A 21,158-nucleotide genomic window follows, 5' to 3' on the forward strand; every position below is an offset into this window, starting at 1 on the left:
ATTTTACCTCTACCATGACTCCATACAAGTCCTGAGGTTCATGTAAGCCCAATTAAATATTTGATAGTAGCGAACTTGCATGCACTTGCATATTTAATACTTTATAACTGCAGGTGAAGAACATACCACAAAACATATTGTTATTTTTGTTTTTCTGCAAAAAATGTACTTCAGAAAATGAGCAAACGCGTGACACACATTTGGGGCAGTGAAATATCACCCTAGAATAGACGATCTTTGTCCCGCGACGTCTTGACGTGTCATCTGGGACTGTGAGGGAAGTTTCCGATCTTAAAATGTCTCTAGTTTGAAACAGGCTACATGTAGCAAAATGTAGTATTTGTAATGTAGGAAGCATGTCCCCGCTGCAGTGTGTCGGCAGGTCAACATGCAGTGGAAAAGATACATCACTGGTTTTGCGTTTAGCTTCGTTTTCGTTGTATCATATTTCACGAATAAGGTGAGTGAAAAGGTGGATTGGAAACAACATTAGTTTGGAGATAATCACATTCTGTCTCAGCAGAGTTAAAAATACAGTGTGACTTTTTAATTTTGTAATTAAAAACCAGTTTATTTTGCTTACATTAATCAAAAATACAGGTTAAAGACAGCAAAGCTCCATCTCAATTCCTGTATTCACAACGTGCGGTTCTCAAAGTGGGGTCCGCGGACCACCATGGGTCCTTGAGGGGGTCCCAGCAAAATGGGGAATAATTTATTTTCAATATAATTTCATCCATAAGTGACAAAATTTATGACTATTTTGGTCATGGGGTTCATGAACTTGCTGTAATAAATCATCTAAAAGTAAACATCTGATCAGATGGGGGACCCCGGGACAAAATCTTATCAGATGAAGGTCTGAGGTCTAATTTGTGTCAGTTTAGTTGTCCTTGACGTGAAAAAAGTGTAGAGAACGTGACTTATGTCTTTGAAAAATCTGGAAAATTGCAATGTAACACTTAAGAGCCTTTTCGAATTGCTGTTACGAATCAGGCGTGATCCTGTGAGCCATCACAGCAGGACTGTCAACACAATCTCAACTCTTATCTTTGTAGAAAACATCTGTAGCAAATGAAAATAAAAAGGATGAAAATGTTGTAAAAATGACATTTCACTGAAAAGCTGCTTTGTGTTGTGTGAGAAGGACTGTATGCAGAATGGAAGAATGACTCCCACCAATAATAAAAAAACATCCGTAGTTAAGTTTGTGTGCAGATTAAAATGGTAGAATTTTGAAAGGGGTTTGGTGCCAGTGATTAAGCATCTCCTAGTGTGAGAAGGATGACAATAAAGTGGAAACACAGAGAGTAAGAGTCATGCAAAGATGAAAACAAATTTAAAAACGTGACCACCATGATAAGGGAAGTGAGAGGGATATTTACATTAGTGTACTTGTCCATCATCCATCTATTGACTCAGCCTGTAATCTTGCAGGCAGCCCAGAAAAGTCAAATCCAAGGTGTGAAAGTCAAAATTAGACCTAAAACCTAAATTCTCTTTTTTTTCCAGTTTGTCTTGTCTGTGTTGAAATTCACCTATCCAACCTTATTTCAAGGGTGAGTAGCTGAATTTAAATGTGACATCTCTTTCTGAATTAGTACATGGAATTAAAAAAAGGTCAAATGTTACATTTGAATCTTTCATACAACATTTCAGAACTAAACTTTGATAACAGTTGTTGGAAACAAATCTGAACTGGCAATGAATAAGAGAATTGAACTGTGTATTTTAATTATTTTATCAATGTTCTACTATCTAAATGACAGAAAAAATACTAATTGCATACATGAAACCTGCTGTTTTATGTTTGCTAACAAAACAAATGTACATTGGCTCAGATGGCAGACATTTATCGGCGCTGCCCTGCTTCTACTCTCTGGAAAGCTGGGATGGGTGGAAATGAGCCGCATCACCAGGTACTTAATTTCTTTCCTTAGACAACTGTAGGATTGATGTTCAGCTGCTCTTTGAAGAGCTTCGTTTGATATGTTTGAATGTTCTGTTTCAGATCAGCTGCTCTTTCCTGGCTTCCAGGCTCCCTCCTGTTTGTGGGAAACATATATGCTGGTTCCAGGGCCTTATCACGCATAGTAAGCAACATAACCCCTAAGCTGTAGATTTAATGTCAGTAACACAATACAATAACTGTATCTTGAATCCTACAGCAGATTGTTGCTTTGCTCTATATTAATACAGGTTGTGTCTATGGGCTGATTTTTCAGTGGTTTTGATAAAACTCTGCTTTTCTTCCTCATCCAGGACATTCCTCTCTTCTTCACTCTTCAGAATTCCTCTCATGTTGTCAGTTACGTAATCCTGAAGGTTGTCCACAGAGAGGTAAGTGTGACTATATACAACTATACTCCCTCATCTTATTCATGATAAGTTAAAGGAAGCAGACCAACACAGCTGCTCAAAGACCTTGAATAGTCTTATGTTGTACAAGCTTTAACTACAATATATCTCACTTTGACCTGCTGTTTTGATTTCTCTTTTTAACAACAGAAGACGCAGTGGCTGAAATTGATCAGGTTTGTGCTGTGCTCAGTAAAGAAACTAGAACAAACACGATATTTAAAAAAAAGCACAAAGATGAAAATTTCCCTCCTTCCAATAACGAGACGACATGTTTAATTGTGCTTCTTCCTCGTGTAGCATATGTCTCATGCTGCTTTCAGCCATCAACCTTCCCCTCTATGATCCTCAGGTAATAATTCCTCATTATCAAATGTTGTACATTACTTCTTATTGACTGTGCTAGATCACGTGTTGTACTTGGCATCATACATCCAAGTGTTTTTGATCAATTAATGCTATAAATCTATTCAGTTTACATGTTTGCCCACTTTGTAGGTCGACTATAGCGGTTACCTGTGGGCTGTTGGTCATCTGTTCTGTGTTGGTAAGTGTTGATTTTAATTTATTTAAGTTTTAAAGAATCTGTGGCTGTAAATATATATATATATATATATATATATATATTTATGTATGTTTAATAATTTCAGTCTCGTGATACAAAAAACAAACAAACAGACAAATGTTTCATTTTCTTTATAAAATAATATGAGAGGGACAATTTAATGCAGCCATGTGTGTGAGATTTGGAGAAAGAGTTTAGTATAAATGTCATGAGAATAAACTGAGATGATTGAGTGAAATAGCTCTGGGATTACATAAAGGAAAGATTAGTGGCACCAGGTCTGAGTCTTGAGGGACACCACAGATAATTAGAAGAAACATAAAGTTAGTTTAGACCCAAACCAGATTAGATTACAGTAGAAACATCGGTGGTGTCACCTTGAAAATTACAGATTTACCAGATACTAGACAGATGTCGTAGGATTTTTTGTGTAATGTTAAAACAGTGTGGGTCTATAAGTGGTTTAGGAAACCAAATAGGATATTTTTGATTTTTTTCAGGTGCATACAGAGTGTTTCAAGTTCACTACAAATCCAGTAATTTGAGGTAAGTTTAAACACAGTAATGCACATTTAATGGCAGTAGAAAACATATAAACAGTTAACACTAAAGCATGTTCCTGTTCTCACTGAAAAGTTGTTATTTTTTCCACACATTTTCATGCCGCATGACGCTTCACTGAAGACACTTGTGATGTTTTTGTTGTAGTGACCTTGAGCAGCAGTGCATTAACTATTTGTTCAGGTAAGAATAAATCTAAATGATCTGGATGTGATGCTGAATTTGTGGTGTAGGAACAAATACAGAAATATTACTGTCGGAGTATTACTTTGGATATAAAGTAACAAAATAAGCACAAACCACTGTAATTTAGGGATGAAACCCATGTGAATTTGCACACTCTGACAAAGTTTTGAAATGTCTAAAATGATCTAAACTCAAATTCTTTAAAAGGTTTTGAATACAATTACTACAGTACTTGTACATCATACTGTACCTGCAGAACTATTTTCTCATTGGTCTATATTGCCTTTCATTTTAGAGATTCACTTCCTTTCAGAAAGTTTGCTATTGTCTCAAAATAACCTCAATGCAACATACTGATGGTCTTCATGGAACTCTATGAGAAGCATGATGACTTAAAGTTTCCAAGAAAACTCATACATCCCTTTTCCTATGAAGTCAGTCCTAATATAGTATAACAGAAAGTCTGGAGGGTTTGCTCATCATCAAGGTTTGGAGGACATTTATAAATTAATGTGCAGAAGGAATTTCCAACTACATATAGATATAAATAATAGCTTACTTGCAGACAATATTCTGAATATACTTAAATATTTATAGACTCTTAATGCACATCAGTTGACTCTGTGGTGAGTTAGAAGGAGACTCTTAAGTTGCAAGTCCAGTGTTTTTTTTCAAATAGTTGCACCAACTGCAGCTTCAGGTGTTATTAGAGACTAATTCTAGTGTTTTCCTTAAACAATAGTGTACTGCTGCTGGCCGTTGCTGCTCACCCAACAGGTAAGAATGATCATGTGCAGTTGTGCGATGGAGATATTTACATTGGTTACATGGTCTGCAATATGGCATTCCATGGCAACAGATTAAAAGTTATAATATATACATGTGCACCTCACAAACTGACCTTTGCCTCTCTGCAGGTGACCTCATGGGTGCCTTGGAGTTTCCCTCCCTTCAGTCCCACACATTTCACTGTGGTTGCTGCGCCAGGTGAATCCTTTCAATCTGTAGAGGATAAATAGTTTTTTTTTAGTTTATGTATATATTGAATAAAGCTATCCAAGTTTGTTATAAAAATAGGACTCCAGGATTTTGCATTGAGACTATTTTTGTGGCAAAAAATTGTCAAAAAACCATCTGCATAACCTTGTGGGATCTAAAAAGAAAGATTTAAGACTATTTATAAGATGTTGAGGCCTGCATGTCCAGTTCTATCTTTACATGGTCACACATACATACAGACTTGTGTTTGAACATTCTGGAGAAGTGTTACAGCAGCAGCAAAGACTTAATATTTGAATTCACCAACCCACTCTCATTATAAATTGTGTGTTATTTCACAGTGCTTTGCTGGGGTTTTTGTTGCTGTTGACCACAGTCAAACTTAAAAGTGGATTATCTCTCGAGCACTTTGCAGTGTGGATTTTTTTGTCTAAGGTGATTTTCTGATTTTCTTTGTCATATATAAGCATGAAAGGATTTGTAGCAGGGTGCACTTCTAGAGGCTCATAGCCAACACGGTCATAATTCACACAAAAAAGAAAGAGTGAATTGTTATTAGTAAAATTTGAAATGGGCTGACCTGCTGCCTAACAGGAAGTAACTGTTTTGCTATCTTTCTTCCCAGGTTACTGCCATGTCCCTCTCTCCATTAGTTTTCTACACAGAGATTAATGCTCCATCTCTCATATGGTAAGTACCTCCCCCACAATGAGATTTAGGTACTGAAGCGTATAAATAACTGCCATGAAATCCGAGTTTGTTTGTATCAGACCTACAGTGCTGATGTGGTTTGTGTTTGTTATTGTTGCAGTGTGGTCATCAGCCATGTTGGAGAGGCCCTGCTGGTGTACTCAGAGAGAGAAGCTCAGTTGTAAAAAGACAACAGAAGATGAGCCTTACTTGCACTTCTTTAAGAGATTATTTTCTGGGAAATAGATATATTTTTTCATTTTTGTAATTTCTTATCTGCTGACCAAATAAACTTATCTTGTCTGTACCTATTGCCTTTACAATATGCTTTAATCTCACATGTCAACAAAATAATATATTTCATATTAAACTTTAAGATTTCACTGATGTGTATGTTGAGCAAAGTTTGTTTTAGTCCAGATGATGAAGGTAAACTCAGGTGTAAAATCCATTTCCTTTAAAAATCAACACTCCATTTACATGTAGTTATTTTTTTATTTATTCAGCATGTCCCAAACATACTCACTCAACAAAAAACAAAATCTGTACATATAGACAGAAAAAAAGATGATGCATAATCATCCTCGATGTATAAAACAGTGCTTCATTGTACTCCTCAGTAAAAGCCTGTTCTTCATATGTTTCTTTCTGTAAATGGGCCGATTCAAGCAGCTCTACAGAGAAAAACTACTTTTTAGCTCTCCTGCTGGTTTTTCTTTGGGGAGAATAAAGCATTGAAAGGTTGTCTTCTCCGGGAACGCGCCTGTGGATTCTTCTCTTCCTTGATATAACCTACAAACAAGGAATAATAGCTCTCAGGGTTCAATGTGGTACTATGATTTCTGTGTTTTTTCATGCATGTTGAAATGTCTACTGTTATATTACCTCTTTCAATGCATGTTTGAGTTGATGGGAAACCGACTTCCCAGAAGTTTTCAGGAGTGGAAGGAGGAATATAAAGAAAACGGTGCCTTGAGCATTCAGACAACTTCTTCTGTTTCTCCTCCTCTGGGAGATGAGCGTAATACTGGGAGAAAATAAATCATCATCCTTAAAATATGATCCATCTTAAAAGATGTTTTATATTCAGCTTAATAAACAAAATACTTACAACTTCACATTCCTTGCAGGTAGTGCCCTTCAGTTTCCTTCTCTCATCTTTCTTGCGAACTACCACCACATGTGCATATGTTGGTCTAATCCAAACAAACGGAGAGAAAACTTCAAATTGTGGCGAACTGACAAGTTCTGAATGAGTTGATGTATAATATATATTCCCACTGACAGTAATAGTGAGGAAGTGTTTCTCACCGTGCTTTGTGCCCTTTCCTGTGACCTGGAGTGCTCCCTGGAGCATCTTGTTTGAAAGAAGAAGAAAAAACCAAGGACAAACAATTTATATCCAACGTCAAACACAGACATACTGGTCAAATTACATGATGACAAGTTTCTCTATCTAAAAGCATACCATCGTTGTCCTCCTCCTCTTCCTCTTCTTCTTCTTCCTCCTCCTCCTCCTCATCACATGGCTGGCTCTTGCCTACGTGTGAACTGCTGAATGATTTGTACTCCCCGTAGGCTGTGGTGTCAAACATTTGTTCCAAACTGTCATTTGCCTTCTCGCCTAGCCCTTGAAAACCAAAACACAGAAATGAATTATAAGACCTATGATTTATTTCTTCTCAGCACATTTTATGTTGTATGTATGTTTTGCACAAATGCAATCAATCTCCAACATTGCTTCAAAAAGACCTGTTAGAGTAAGAGATCAACAGCTTGTATCGACAATAAGTGACCAAACATTTGTTTAGTTATATTTACCTCCATCCTCTCTGTCCTGGCTGTCTTCTCCCCGATTCTGGAGTAAGCTGTGACTGACCCAAGTGCAGTCTGAATCTACTAACTGCCCGTGAGTGTATTGCTCTTCCTTTTGCTAAAATACAGAACAGCCTGATGTAAGAGACTCCACATACCAAACATGTCCAAAAGAAGATATTCAGATGAACATTAGCAACAAAATATAACTTATCCAGAATGTAGATTCCTGATCAAACATTTTTCATGTCTTTTCATATAAATTCACAGCATAAGTCATAAGTTGACATTTTCTAACAGGATATTAACAAGATATTTGCTTAACCATATTACCAACTCAACCTCAAAGTTATCAAGTTGAAACTACAACAAACACTTGACATTTTACAAAAAAAATGGAGCAAATTGAGCTTCACAGGTCAGTAAAATGGACCCAGTGAGTGTAGCTGTGTAGGAGATCATGTGACTGCACCTCGTCTTCTCTCCACTCACTGTCGTACATGGACAGGGCGAGCGCGGGGTCGATGCTCCACATGGGCTCCACTTTGTGCTTTCTTTCAGCTGGAAAAGCACAGTGAGAGGCAAAATGAACAAAGCACCATAAAGGAGACATATCAAACTTTACAATATGTAGTTATTTATGCTAATTATGCTAAAAGTCTTAAAGGATCAGAAAACATTTGTGCCCATGCTTATTTTAAATTGGTTTTGTTTTCAATCAGAAGAGAGAAAGGACTGTCATCCAAATTCTTGCATTGCTGAGGCCATCAGACGTAAGACAACTTACCATCTTCTGCATCATGTTGTACGTTGTTCAGATCCTGCAGTGGGTTTCTTCTCTGGTTCGCTCGTTCTCTAACGTTCCCATTTGGCTTCTTGAAAGTAGGACTTGCACAGGAAATGTTTGGCCTTTCGCTGAAAGTTCCGTTCTGTGCTGACTGAACCTGTTCAATGTTAAAGGCATGACATTTTAAAACCACACGGAATTATTGTTCTGTTCTGCTTATCTAACTTTTTTTTTTAGCAGCTGAAATGCCATCAGTGTGGAGCGCTGTGTTCCATGGACGTCACAAGTAAATAACATTCTTCACCAAAACTGTGTGGGCCAAAAGATTTCTTTTAAAAGGAAGCAGGACACTTTACATTTAAAAACAGTGCTGCAGTTCACCTTTGCTAACAGACATGCTGGCTGGGAAAAGAGAGAGTTTTGAACACAGATCTAACCTTGCAGGCAGATGGCTCCTTCTTGAAGCTTTGACTGCTTAAAGGTGCGGAGGTTCTTTTGACTGGTTCAGGTTCTACGTGCTGGTCTTCCTTCTGTTTGTCTATACTTCTCTGGATTCCTTGTTTGTCCTCCTCCCACACCTCTGGGTCACTGTCCTCCTTCTTCCGTTTGGCTTTGCAAATGGAGGCCTCTTCTGGGAAGCGTTTGACACGAGGGAGCAGAGACGGGGACCTCACTGTGGTCGAGTCTGGACTGTGGATCAGTGTGGATGCAGAGGAGGAGGAGCAGTAAGGCCTTTATGGAAGGAAACAAATGTGGCTGAGTGATCTGGATGCTTGGTTTCAAAACTGATGATGAATATAATCAGGGAACAGCTCAGGCATGCATTGCTGAATGGCATGAATTTTTCATATTCTACACAAGTTTTGTATTTACTTCTACTGTAGAATTTGTAAATTTATGACTTTGGTGTTAGTTCTTGCTCACAGTACAGACACAATAGGCTGCAGATGAGTGTCCACACTGCTGATGTCCTTACTTTAAACGAACATCACACTTCCAGGGAGATGTTGAGCTGCTTTGCTGAACTTCAGTGGTCTCAGTGTTCTGAGAAGAGAAAACAGATCAAAAGATTACGGATATGATCCTAATAAGTACTGAATGAGTCTGAACGTCTGTGCTAAGAAATAACTATTCAGTGCACAGTGAATTTCCTGTAAAAAAACAAAACAAAACAAAAAACAAGGATGACAGTAGAAGTTGAAAGATAAGACATATTTTCAGGATTTACTTCCAAGCTGCTTCCTTTACAAAACACAGTGAAATGACTCTTTTGGACTGATTTTTCCTACAATCTGTGGAAGAATTTCAACAGCAAATCTGTATGTTTGACTCCAGCTGTCAACTAATGGAAGTCACCTACTCAACAGCATCTCTCTTAAAGCACCAAATACATGAATTATAATCACTGATTACACTCCATCTATATGAACCTACCATGTAAGGCTTGTTAAGAAGTTCTAGGCCACAGGTTTCTGCTATCGCCTCTTCAATAATGTCGTCTTCTGAAATGAGACGCATCTGTTCAAACAAGTTGCAACACCGTTTACACATCTCACAATCAAAGTCAGCAACTTGGCACATATGGCAACTGAAAATGTTTAACTTCAAAACCCAGGCCAAAATGATTAAATTATCATCAAGTCCAATCTGTGATGCAAGGGGAGAAAAGATGCTGATGTATTTTATTTTTGAGTTTTCAATCACCAGTCCTGTGAGTAGAGCGGCAGTCTAACCTAACACTAGAACTGAATCTGAGCAGATAGGGTGAATTTACAGCAACGCCTCTGTCTGTGCATGTGAATAAGGCAGATAGGGTGTGTGTGTGTGTGTAGATAAATGTTGTCAGTTGTTGCAGTAGGAACTAAAAAAAACTGCATCCTGAAATACAAATTTATTTAAATAATCTAAAAAAAAACCCAAAAAAAACCCAAAACCACCAAGAGAGACTCATGGTGCACATGGAAGGAAGGACATACTGAAAAAAACTGTTTCCAATTCTATAAGTACAGGCTTCCTGTTTTCACATTTCTTCATGTTTCTTAATTTTAAATGATGATATAATCGGGGAGCAGGGCTTGAAATCATACTTAAAATCTGGGATGTGTCCAATTCACATGTATTGGGTACAAGCACTTCTGTTCTTCCAGGATTCTTTGGATCAACCGGCTCCTTATTCAGGTCTAAAGAAAGGACAACATAAGTTAGAAGACTCAGCAGGTCAGAAATAAGCATTAAAAGTCTGGCGGTGACTATAAACCAGACTGACCACTGAAGAGTGAGTTGTTAGACTGTGGTAGAGGTATCTCTGCGTAGCGAACGTGCTTGCTTTTGTCAAGATTTTTTCGTTTCTTCAGTTTGTTTGCCACAGGCAGCGAACTCGGCAGGATCGGTGAGTCTGGGATGATGCCCTCTTCCTGTTCTGGGGATGAGGCCCTCTGGGGTCCTGAGCTGATGAAAATAACACATGTGATGCTTAACGGGGAACTGAAACTTCACTGTAAATGCAGAACACTACAGCTTAAACACTCACTAGCAGACAAAAAACCTGTGCCCCCAAATGTATAGAGGACACTTGAAACCTGACTTGCAATCAAAGCAGAACAGAAACCACCATTACAAAACCTTTAGTAGCTGTCTTGGGCTGCTTTTACATAACAAAAAATTAAATAAAAATATCTTAATATTCAAAGTCAAAGAGATCATCTTAACAAAACATAGCTGTAATACACTAAAGAGCTTACCGGGTCATCTTTAACTTTAGCAGCTCAGCATGAAGTTTTCTGTTTTCATCCTCAAGGCCGTTTCTTTCATGCTCTGCACAGCAAGTTTCACACACACTACATCACAACTATGCTCTATTATCACAAGAGACATATTTTGTGGTACACAATGACAATGTTAACATGCTAATGTTTAGCAGGTGTAATGTTTAGCATGCTCACCATCTTATTTTAGTGTTTTAGCATGCTAACATTTGCTAATTGATACTAAACACAAAGTATACATGAGGCTGATGGGAATGAAAACAGTGTACATGATGTCTCCTGATTGGTCAAACATCTGTTGTGTTTATTTTTCTCCTCCAATGTCATTAGTTTGGGTATAAGCCAAAATATTGGACTAATTAAAATTTTGACATGATGATGGCACTAGATGAAAAATTGAGGCATTACCAAAGTTACTGCGATCCATTCTGAAAAACCATGAATGTGTACACATAATTTGATGGCAATCTAATAGTTGTTGAGATATTTCAGTCTAGACCATAACGGTGCCAAGCTACTAGTGTGGCTTAAAAGGCAAGCCTGGAAAAAAAAAAACTTACTGAACTCTACACACTGAAAAAACAAGGCATTTAAAGAGCCGAATTACTATTTAATCACAGCTCTTTGTATCATTGGTCAAAGAGGAAAAATGAGTGAACTCACTCAGTTTGGTGATGAGGCGCTCGTTCTGATCTTGGCTGTTTTTCAAGTTCTCCTCTAAGATGGCACATCGGTCACACTCTCCTGCTCGGAGCCTGGAAACAAGGTAGTTGTTGTCTTTATCTTGCATAGTTTCAACTTAAATGAGAACCTTTTCAGCTTATGCAGTTTTAAGATACAATTTACACGACAAAAAACCCCCCAAAAATCAGCTGACAAGAAAACTAGAGCGCACATCTCTTTCTCTACTTATATTCATATACTCATATTTGGTGCATGGATTAAATCAAAAATACACTTTTTTTATCATTCAACTTCTATTCCTTAAACTGCTTGGAATTCACTCATCTGTAAAAAAAAAAAAAAAAAAACTATACCAGGCCTGAGTGGTAGAGCGCCAAATACCTCTGTCTTTGTTTTACAATAAATTGTACCTTAAATTAACAATTTGTAGTGAAACAACAGAAGGACTGTGCTGTGCTGGCTACATGCTTACTACTCACAAAAAAAAAGCTGGAACCAGGGTATAAAATGCAGTAGACATGTTACGAGTCTTTGAGGAAGTTACCTTTCCTCAAAGAGACTGACGGCATCCTGCAGGGTTTTGTTTTGCTCCTTCAGCTGCTGGTTGCGCTTGTAAAATACCTCAAGGCTCTGTGCATCTCTGCGGAAAAACAAACAACAATGTCAGTTCAGCTAATGGAGATGATCTGATATTAAATGTCACCAATCATGAATAACTTGCAAAAACCTTGCAAAAACGTCTCATTATTATCCTTAAAAAGGTAGAATGACATGGTGTACTCACAAACAGCGCTCCTTTTTCAACTTGTTCACTTTTTCCTCCAGTTCTAAAAAAACATTTAAAAATGGTTTCAAGGTTTATTAATGTTTCATTTAATGTTGCTTATAATTACACAGAAATCCCTTTGAACTCTTGCCTGTGTATCCATTAAGACCAATAAGGAAGTTCTCTTTAAGCTCACATACAGTACATCATGTTTCTGTTACCTTGAAGTGCATTTTGGTGGCACTCTCCGAGTTGCCTCCATAAATCCTCAAAGAGGTCTGGTTTGGGTGTCCTGCTGCTCAGGCTCGGGCTGCTCATCCTCCATTCACTGCCAAAACTCAGCCAACAGCAGCCCTGCTACAATCTGCCAACACCACCTGGGGAAAAATATGTTTCATCCCATGTTTCTCAGTTTATTTCTGATTCAGTGCATGCACATGTTGGACCCTCAATAACTCAATTATGCTACGAGCTCAGGCTTCTTTCAGTGTTGCCAGCTCAGCTATACCTCTTTGTTTATAGTGAACAATAGCCTTATTTTGGCCCATATCCTTCATCACTTTCCTACCTTGTAGAGTTATGGCGATATTTTTTCCCAGGATGTCAAAGTCATGATCCGCCCAACTCTGCCTCTGATTGGCTTACTCTGATATTCTTACCCTAACCAATCTTATCCTTCATGCCTAAACCTAACCAACCAAACCAACGAAGGACGAGAACTAGCCAATCAGAGGCAGAGTAGGGCGGGTCGTGACGTCACCGTGCTAGGAAACAAGCTGGCGTCCGTATGTTATGTAGCTAAGTTTATATTTAAGCTATTAAACGACGAAAGTATTTTTCATTTCAGTTTAGCTTTGATCTACTAATATATCCAGTTGCCTATCACGTATCATCAATTTATAACACTTACCGTTGGTGAACACTGGGAAAGTCACACTTTGAGGCTCTCTTAACAATAACACTGGACACCACAGGTTAATACCAAGTGTTAACTAACACATCGTACACAACACAAAACACTGAATTATTCATCTCATTTCCAAAGTAAGTTAACCATAACTTACTTAACCCGCCGGTGTTTCGGTTTAACAAGTGACCGTGTTAACTAGTGACTTTCAGCCGAGTGTGTCGTGGTGACGGCAGCTGTTAAAACACAAACAGAACACGTAGCTGTCCTTGGAAAAGCCTCAAAAATGTTACTCAGCTGAAAGTCATCAGTTAACACGGTCACTCGTTAAACCGAAACACCGGTTATTCGCACCTACCGCTTTACCTGGCTGAAAAACAAAACAACTTTACACAAAACACACGCTGAAGTTACTCAGATAGATTCAAAATGAACAAGACTTACACCAACGAGTCCAAGAAAGACACAAAGGTTTATAAAGGATGAAATAGTTAAGATAACATGTCAATGTAGCGTTAGAAGATAATTAACTCCCATGGATGTATGCTAACTCCACAACAAAATCCTAATTCGCGCGCCGAATTGCATGCTGGGGAGTCTTCTTCTTCTTCGTTTCCTTTCTCGGGTTTTAAAGGCAGTTTGCATCCTAAACGTATCACTACTGCCATCTTCTGGAGTTAGTTAACTCCTATACATACTATAGCGTCCAGTATGTCAGATTTTCTTCATTAACCCTGTTCTCATCAGGCATCTGACAAAGCACTTTCTGCCTTGCCCCCTATCACCACACTCCAGTATATTCTTTACTCCTGCTCCTGTTAGCCCTAATCTTTTCATTTCTTCCATCGTGTCCTTTCTCTCTGCTACACATTTCCTGCAATTAACAAGAACATACTCTACAGTTTCTGATACCTGGCAATGATTACAAAAACCAGTTGGATGCTTCCCTATAATGTGAAGTGTACTGTTCAGATTACTGTGTCCTATTCTTAACCTACTCGTGACTGTCTCCTCTTTTCTATTTCCTTCTCTACTTCTAACTATACCAACTCTATTTTGAATGGAATGTAAATGTCTTCCTCTTGTCTCCCAATTCCAGTGCTGCTGCCACTCTTTATTAATTTCTTCCTATATAATACCTTTTCCTTTCTGCACTTTTATTTCTTGCTTTGACTTGAAGTAACTTCAAATCTACCACAGTTTCTAGCGTCCACACTGGGATTATAGGCCATATTACAGTTGGACAAAACTCCTTCTCATGCACTCCCAAGTCTCTTGCTGTTGCACCTCCTGTCTATCCAAAACTTAATTTTTACGCTCTCTCCCTTTCCCAGCTGGCCTGTAACACTCTTTTGGTTGGATGACTATCTCCATGCCCCCTGAGATTTACCCAATGGTTTACAAGCAGCTGTCTCTGACGGAGACTCAGTGGCATTTCTCCTCCCTCAGCTTGCAGTGCACACACTGGCGATGTTCTCACTGCCCCTAAACATACTCTCAAGGCCTGAGCCTGAATTACGTCCAGCCTCACAAGAAAAGACTTTGCTGCTGATCCATATACCACACTGGTGGTATATGGTCTGCTTTTTACAGGTAGATTACATATCATCATCTAGGAAACCTTTGTCTATGTCTCATCCCACAGTTCTGGCCAACCAGAGTCTTACTATAGTGCAGAATTTTAGATACCTTGTTGTTTATCTCGATACCTGCCTCACATTTGAAGAGCATAAGAATTGAAAAAGAAAATATACGTTAATGTCAGATCAAGCCATATCTTACTCTTCTGTTTCAAATACATATCTTTATGCCGTCATACTTTCAAAAGTGTCCTACTGTCTCCTAATTTGGTCTCTTACTACCTCAGAACTTACTGAACCAATAGTTAGCCTCTACAATTGATCATCTTAAATTTTCTCCTTGGGCACATCATTATGTAGTACTTTAGCAATCCAAATGATTACATTTTCATAATTATAGCAGTATACATTTGTACTATCTACTATATTATCACATTCTCCCTTCTTCACTTTGTTCTATTTTGCCAAGACATAACTCCATAAGACTTGGAAGAATGACCAGAGCTATTACAAATGAACTGAACCCTACACCTGCTTTTAATAACCACTATGTTATATCCTTTTTACAATTTCAACATTTACACAAATATTTCCTTCCTTATTCTGAATCTATCTGGATAACATACATACAACAGTTTGTGGAATGAGGTTGTGTAATTACTAATGTGAAGACATATTTTCCTCAGTGGCAAACCGTTTGTGGTACTGTTGACTGTCTGCCATTGTTCAAGGTCAAAAAGTACCAAACGACACAATAAGGGAAGACAACATTATCCTTATATTTGTTTTTATTTTTGGTCTTTCTTTAGAATACAAAACAAGAACCAAAATCACAAAAATAACATTTACAAAACAGATTATTTAACTGAGGTGACTGAGGCAACATAGAAAAGCAAGTCTTGAGACGGTGATATTGGTGGGTTAGCCTGGAACCTCGTGGGTAAAACAGTGAGCAATGTCAAAAGGTCAGGTTATCTTTATAAACTGTTTTGAATTAGTGCTTTCCTTCAGTAGTGCTATTCACAAATGGAGTTTTAACAATATCATATTTGCCTAACATGTGCACAGTTAGCAGTGATTTAATGGTGTAGTGCTTCAGACCTACCCTAAGAGCAAATTGATTATTGTGACATGTAGGTCTAATATTCTAGACATGTTGTACTGTATGGCACCATTTTGAATGGTTTCTATTTTTTAATCCGCTTTCATACACGCACATACACTCACACGCAGAACTGTTCCTGCTCATTCACTCTCATTAAATGGGTGCAAATGATTTCCTACAGCTTCCTCTACTTTTTTACCACCAAGAATACGTCTGGCTAAAATAAGTGAATAGTTGTAACATTGATATCACCCAAAAGTGTTCCAAACAGAAAATAAAAGCTGCTTCAGACTTCTGGAGAAGTCGATACTCTTTTTCTAAAAAGATTGACATGGCAGGAAAAAAAAAAAATATAAACACTTAGAATGATCAAGTGTTGGAATGGCCATCAGTCAGAGGCACAAACTTAAAAGTCCCATCTTTTTCCTAAAATACAAAAATGGTAAGACACAATGCATACACTGCATCACTTAGAGAAATAATAAAAACCTAGCATCACTTACCAAAACACAAAGCAGTGAAAATAATACAGTTTAGTCTGCACTCGATTGTGCAGCTTTGTTTTTGCATGAACAAACGTTTCTCGTCTTTTTCTTCTTTCACATTTAAGACATGGTCACTGGTGATTCAGCATTGCAGATTATTACTTTTTTCTTTTTTTTTAAAATTCCTTTGGATGTGTGCCTTTTGTTGATTTTGCATCTGTCACAGCAGGTAGATTGAGCTAGCATTACTTCATATATCTATATATACACATGCACTCAACATCATATCATATGTATCCCCGAAATTAAAAAAAAAAAAAAAACAACAAACAAACAAATTCCAAACTCCCTTTTCACCACTTAAGTGTTTAAGCTATAAAAACCTGCATGACTGTCTACGAAAAAAGTTTGCATGGAGGCGTTGCCGTTTGATGTGAGATATGCAGCAGGTTGTAGAGGTGCTGGCGCTGGGGTGTGGCGTGGAATGCAGCCTTATTCCATTAAGAGGGGGCATGGGGATGGATCTATTCTTCACCCCCCTCTGCCTATCCAAATGGGCCTCTTTCTATGTAGTTAGGTTTCAGATTCACATTATGCTGGAAGAAGAGTAACTGGTGGCAGACACCGACAGAGCAGGTCTTCACCAATAGCAAAAAACACTGGAGTAGAGTGTGAATGCATATCTACCATCCTCTGACCTGCAGAGAGAACGACATGTATACTGTAAATATTAACTGTGTGTATCTCTAGTGAAAGTGTAGACAATAACTGTCATCTAAACATCATACTCACGCTGCCCTCTCTTCACCACTGTGGGGGCACATAGCTGTAGCTGGGTGTGCCAGGAGGCCGATATGTGGGCATTGTGACTTGGTGGGGAGCGACAGGCGCTGGTGATGGAGTCGTCAACAAAGTCCCTGAGAAGCAGAGTGAGCATCGGTGTAAATTCACATCAATCATTTCTATTCAATAGAGATAGTAATAATAAAACAAACTGCAGCCCACCAGCTGACATAGCCATGGTGGTGCCAGCTACCATCCCCATGGCAACACCGTTGTGGCGGGGAGGAGGGATCGGCGGGGCATACATGGCTGCAGGCATCCCGTTGGGCTGAACCACTGTCGTGTGATGGATAACATGAGGTGGCGCAGCATACAGAGGCTGTGTGTAATAAGTGCCTTGTTGTTGTGAAGGTATTAGTGCCTGGATCAACAGAACAACAACATGTTACAGTTCAAATGAAACAGCAACATCAAAAAATTATCTGTTATAGCATCAAAGTTTTAAATTTAGATCTTTGATTATGACGCCATCTTCAACCTTTTTTTTTTTTTTTTTAAATCAATGATATATTCATACTGACCTGTGCATAGGGGTTCTGTTGGGGGTAGGTGCTCCTGACAGGGTAAACAGCAGCAGGGTAGGGGTTGGGTGAGGAGGAGTATGGTGGGACAGTCCCTGTGTTGGGAGAGCAGGACATTTTGAAAGGAGTGCCTGGAGCGTAGCCTGGGTGGGAGGAAGAAACTTCACATTAATGCTGCTGATTATCAAAAGTACAGTCAGTGGATGTGGAGCAACAACAGCAGGAATGATACATCAGTCCACTTTCATTTAAATCTAAAGCTAATCCACCAATAGTATGATTGATACAGTTTGTACAAGAAAACACTAGGTGACAAAGTATTGTGTATTTGTTGAAGAGAAAAGTCTGCAGACTGAAACTTTGAACTACATAAAACCTGTAAGCAATTATTTTCTCATCTGATTCTTTTTGAAGAAGTGTTGAAATCCTTGCTGCAGCACAAACTAGAAACATCTCCATTAGACAATGAGTGAAACTGTTTATACTCCAGAGACAGTGCAAACATAATCTTTCAAAAAGCTATCTCAATTTTCTTTACTTTTGTTGTTTTTCAAAAAAAAGGTCATTGCATGATTGTATTTTTACTTTGAGATACCTATACCTATGATACACTTAGTTAACATGAAATGCTTTGAACAAAAATTGTTGAATACACTTTATTTTGTATCTGTAGCATCTGTGATATATGAATCTCAACAAAACCTTTTGTTGTAAATATCTATATCTATGTATTAATAAACTCCAGACAACAGTGGGTCTTATAAATGTCCGCTTGGACTTTCTTCTTACCGCTGGAGAAGGCTGGGTTTGCTCCTGGGTACACACTGGGATTATATGCTGGCGCAGCTGCTGCGTAACCAACCGGGAATCCAACTACCATGACCAAAACAAACAGAACCAGAATTAAATCCTTTTTTCCCTCTTGGCTTAAGGCATTTTCTCACAATTAGGATATTTACTGATCACTGACACATAAAATTACCTGGGTAGCCTATACCCTTAGTATTGGTAAAGGGGACCCCTGTTGGTGCAGGGCTGTAAACCGGATTCATTATGGTCTACTGCTCACAGAGGCTGCAATAAAAGAAGCATAGGACATATGAATTCAAATAGCAGCCGAACTGAGAACACAACAACATGTTTTCACCTTTGCATGTGACTAGCACAGTGCCCGTTCAAAACATGCCTGTTCAGAATGGGTCGATTGTTTGGCCTCAGATATTGCTGCTTGCAGCTTTCTGGAGAACCGCTCATCCAAACAATTTCACACTCGATACTACACTTCCATGGGTCCTCAGCAATAAACCCGCCAAGTGTGAAGTCAATCGGATGAACGGTTGTCAAGAAAAACGAAGGACAGACAGACATATATACAGAGACTCCTTCCTTTATGGTTAGATGAAAAAAGCACCTGGCTAACACAGATTCCTGAGGGTTACTGCAGCTCTTTCAGGATTTATTACACATCTGTCACCTATGGCAGATTAACTACTCCATATATATGTTCCAGGGGCCAAAAATGCACCAATACATCCTATAACGTACACAATTTTTTACATTTCAGTGATTAGAATGATTTAGGGCAATAAAACTGTATTGGGGATATAGTATAGTTATCTGGTGAGAAGAACAGTGAAGTATATCAGAAAGCAGTATGAGATGACCACAGTCAGTATAGATATTCACTAGTGTATTTGTGGACATGCACATGAAACTTATAGAATTGATTCTTTATTTTTTTAATGTGCTGTCCATTAATATTTTACACGAGTTTTCACATTTTGTGGGAGAAGGTTTACGCAAAAGGAATAAAGGAAAAATTAAAATCCTAATCCTAATCCTAGTGCTTCCACTCACTCTGTCCACTTGTCACTTTGACATTCTGTGGAGGGAATGGCAATACACTACACGAGAAGCTGAAAGATACATGCAGGCATTATGAAACAGTCCTGTAAAACACACGATTATACATTTATGTATCATTTCAGATTTCTCTTTCTTTATATACAACTTTCTTAACTCCATTACCAGTAGTATTTACTTCTGCTGCACATGATGCTCATTTGGAGAAAAAACAAAAAAAATACCAGTGCTACCATAACACAAACATCACCCCTCAGTGCTGCCCTCTAGCGGTAGCCAGAATGCATTGCATCCTTTTACAAAACTGCCCCTTCAAATACATTTTAAACACGAATAAACGCAAAATATTTGAGGTCATATTGGAGGTGAAGCTAAGACAGTGAAACCACTGTAGTGATGACAGATGTAGCATCGTCTGTAATTATGGAGAATACAAACAAAAATCAATTTTACAGTCTGTTTTTTTAATGGAAACCACGAGAGCTGACGTGATGACGTGATAGCTTAAACAAATCTCATTTTCATTGAATATGCTGTATGTACAACAGTGACATATCTCAAACAGTGAGCAGCCCTCAGCTAGACTGCAGATTTTAGCATTGATTCTTCTTATTCCCTTCCTTCAGCAAACACGCCATGTAGGCTACTACGCAGTAGCAATTATAAAACTTTATTATTTTTACCTTTAAGAGCGAGATACTTGATGGTTGTGCTTATATGCCTGATCGATATTAATAATTAGGAAAAAGGTATTACGGTTTTTCTTTCAGAGATGACGTTACATGTTTCCTTTTTGACAGGTTTTGTTTGCAGAGCGAAGGTGAACGCAGCGGGGCTTTGTTATAATTAATTAGTTTTATACATAAAGATTGATTATGCGTGTTTTTTCCCCCACTGCAGGTATGTTCAGATGTACACACTGACCTGCTAAACACCTGCCTGACCGCGCAAAACCCACAGCAGCACTGTCTGGACAGCAGCCAGATGTGGACAGCTTGTCAACAGGCCGCACAGCTCAGCTCAGGAGGCAGCCTGTCCCACACATAACACACAAGTCTCCTAATGTTGCTAATAAACCACAATAACTTACATGCTAACTGTTTTTGACCGTCTGGCAGTCCTCTCCTGTGGTCTTCTGCTGTAAAAAGGAAATTAAGCTAGCTGGTGTTTTGCTCCCAGATGCTTTGCTGAACTCTTTTGAGCACCCTGGCGTCACTTCCGGGTGCTGTCACGTGGTCGGCCGATTCTAAAATATTAAATAACGCGTTGCTTAATCTGGTAACCTTTTTCATTTTCTTGAAATGTGTTTATCCCCTTTTAAACGTCACATCAAAAATTCAATTTTTCTCAATTCACACTGAATCTCAAAAATTATGAATCCGACTGGACAGGAAATAATATATTAAATAATTTATTTGTAAGCAATTGCATCCTTATTTGTTGCAGCTTTTTTGTGCTTTTTTGTTACATAGTCGCTACACTTTAACATCGCAACATTGTAACGTCAAATATCCAAACACCGCAACATCGTAGCAAAAGCGACTGAGCTCATTATTATGGCTGCTCTGCGGTCCTTGCAGGTAAAAATAATATATTTGACGTGGGCAGCAAGGGCTTATTTATCTGACACCATCTCTAAGCTGAAATTAGCTGTTTAACCACAACCCTAAAATAGTCA

The 21,158-nt window shown here is 38.4% G+C and overlaps 3 protein-coding genes across 6 annotated transcripts; 1 reads left to right on the plus strand and 2 right to left on the minus strand.

Annotated features, from left to right (window-relative positions):
* The first annotated feature begins 233 nt into the window (after positions 1–233).
* Positions 234–5,742, plus strand: LOC137173283 (UDP-N-acetylglucosamine transporter TMEM241 homolog). Its single transcript, XM_067578036.1, has 15 exons — positions 234–460; positions 1,513–1,559; positions 1,842–1,919; positions 2,012–2,093; positions 2,263–2,340; positions 2,509–2,534; positions 2,659–2,710; positions 2,857–2,905; positions 3,424–3,469; positions 3,632–3,667; positions 4,413–4,447; positions 4,588–4,657; positions 5,011–5,104; positions 5,295–5,359; positions 5,481–5,742. The coding sequence occupies exons 1-15, from the start codon at positions 389–391 to the stop codon at positions 5,542–5,544; spliced, it is 894 nt and encodes a 297-aa protein (XP_067434137.1). The 5' UTR covers positions 234–388; the 3' UTR covers positions 5,545–5,742.
* A 98-nt stretch (positions 5,743–5,840) lies between these two features.
* Positions 5,841–13,695, minus strand: rbbp8 (retinoblastoma binding protein 8). Of its 3 annotated transcripts, none has more exons than XM_067578035.1 (19): positions 13,528–13,695; positions 12,398–12,553; positions 12,195–12,237; positions 11,955–12,050; positions 11,390–11,481; positions 10,703–10,775; positions 10,228–10,409; positions 10,049–10,141; positions 9,396–9,460; positions 8,938–9,005; positions 8,399–8,693; positions 7,962–8,118; positions 7,647–7,735; positions 7,181–7,292; positions 6,828–6,989; positions 6,671–6,716; positions 6,471–6,555; positions 6,245–6,386; positions 5,841–6,151 (listed from the first exon to the last, which is right to left on the minus strand). In XM_067578035.1, the coding sequence occupies exons 2-19, from the start codon at positions 12,492–12,494 to the stop codon at positions 6,054–6,056; spliced, it is 1,995 nt and encodes a 664-aa protein (XP_067434136.1). In that variant the 5' UTR covers positions 12,495–12,553; positions 13,528–13,695; the 3' UTR covers positions 5,841–6,053. The 3 variants fall into 3 exon arrangements, with proteins under 3 accessions (XP_067434136.1, XP_067434134.1, XP_067434135.1); XM_067578033.1 differs by having other exon boundaries at positions 9,396–9,463; positions 13,528–13,694; XM_067578034.1 differs by lacking the exon at positions 13,528–13,695 and adding an exon at positions 13,241–13,347 and having other exon boundaries at positions 9,396–9,463.
* A 1,738-nt stretch (positions 13,696–15,433) lies between these two features.
* On the minus strand, positions 15,434–20,757 carry fam168b (family with sequence similarity 168 member B). 2 transcript variants are annotated; one of them, XM_067578430.1, is made up of 7 exons: positions 20,571–20,757; positions 18,600–18,691; positions 18,407–18,490; positions 17,618–17,712; positions 17,259–17,457; positions 17,046–17,170; positions 15,434–16,951 (listed from the first exon to the last, which is right to left on the minus strand). In XM_067578430.1, the coding sequence occupies exons 2-6, from the start codon at positions 18,667–18,669 to the stop codon at positions 17,058–17,060; spliced, it is 561 nt and encodes a 186-aa protein (XP_067434531.1). In that variant the 5' UTR covers positions 18,670–18,691; positions 20,571–20,757; the 3' UTR covers positions 15,434–16,951; positions 17,046–17,057. The 2 variants fall into 2 exon arrangements, with proteins under 2 accessions (XP_067434531.1, XP_067434530.1); XM_067578429.1 differs by having other exon boundaries at positions 17,618–17,760; positions 20,571–20,722.
* Between the last annotated feature and the right edge of the window lie 401 nt (positions 20,758–21,158).

This window comes from Thunnus thynnus, chromosome 21 (assembly GCF_963924715.1).
Source record: "Thunnus thynnus chromosome 21, fThuThy2.1, whole genome shotgun sequence".
Classification (NCBI taxonomy): Eukaryota; Metazoa; Chordata; class Actinopteri; order Scombriformes; family Scombridae; genus Thunnus; species Thunnus thynnus.

What these genes read in the sequence shown, in the direction of transcription:
- LOC137173283 (XM_067578036.1), top strand. Translation starts at nt 389, where the DNA reads ATGCAGTGGAAAAGATACATCACTGGTTTTGCGTTTAGCTTCGTTTTC. An exon ending in TGAAGGTTGTCCACAGAGAG is followed by an intron (nt 2,341 to 2,508) that starts GTAAGTGTGACT and finishes TTTTAACAACAG; the next exon opens with AAGACGCAGTGGCTGAAATT. An exon ending in TGCATTAACTATTTGTTCAG is followed by an intron (nt 3,668 to 4,412) that starts GTAAGAATAAAT and finishes CTTAAACAATAG; the next exon opens with TGTACTGCTGCTGGCCGTTG.
- fam168b (XM_067578429.1), bottom strand. Translation starts at nt 18,669, where the DNA reads ATGAATCCGGTTTACAGCCCTGCACCAACAGGGGTCCCCTTTACCAAT. An exon ending in AACAGAACCCCTATGCACAG is followed by an intron (nt 17,458 to 17,617) that starts GTCAGTATGAAT and finishes CTGTTGATCCAG; the next exon opens with GCACTAATACCTTCACAACA. An exon ending in CACCATGGCTATGTCAGCTG is followed by an intron (nt 17,171 to 17,258) that starts GTGGGCTGCAGT and finishes TCTGCTTCTCAG; the next exon opens with GGACTTTGTTGACGACTCCA.
- rbbp8 (XM_067578033.1), bottom strand. Translation starts at nt 12,494, where the DNA reads ATGAGCAGCCCGAGCCTGAGCAGCAGGACACCCAAACCAGACCTCTTT. An exon ending in GGACACATCCCAGATTTTAA is followed by an intron (nt 9,464 to 10,048) that starts GTATGATTTCAA and finishes GTCTCATTTCAG; the next exon opens with AAGACGACATTATTGAAGAG. An exon ending in ACAACATGATGCAGAAGATG is followed by an intron (nt 7,736 to 7,961) that starts GTAAGTTGTCTT and finishes GTGCTTTTCCAG; the next exon opens with CTGAAAGAAAGCACAAAGTG.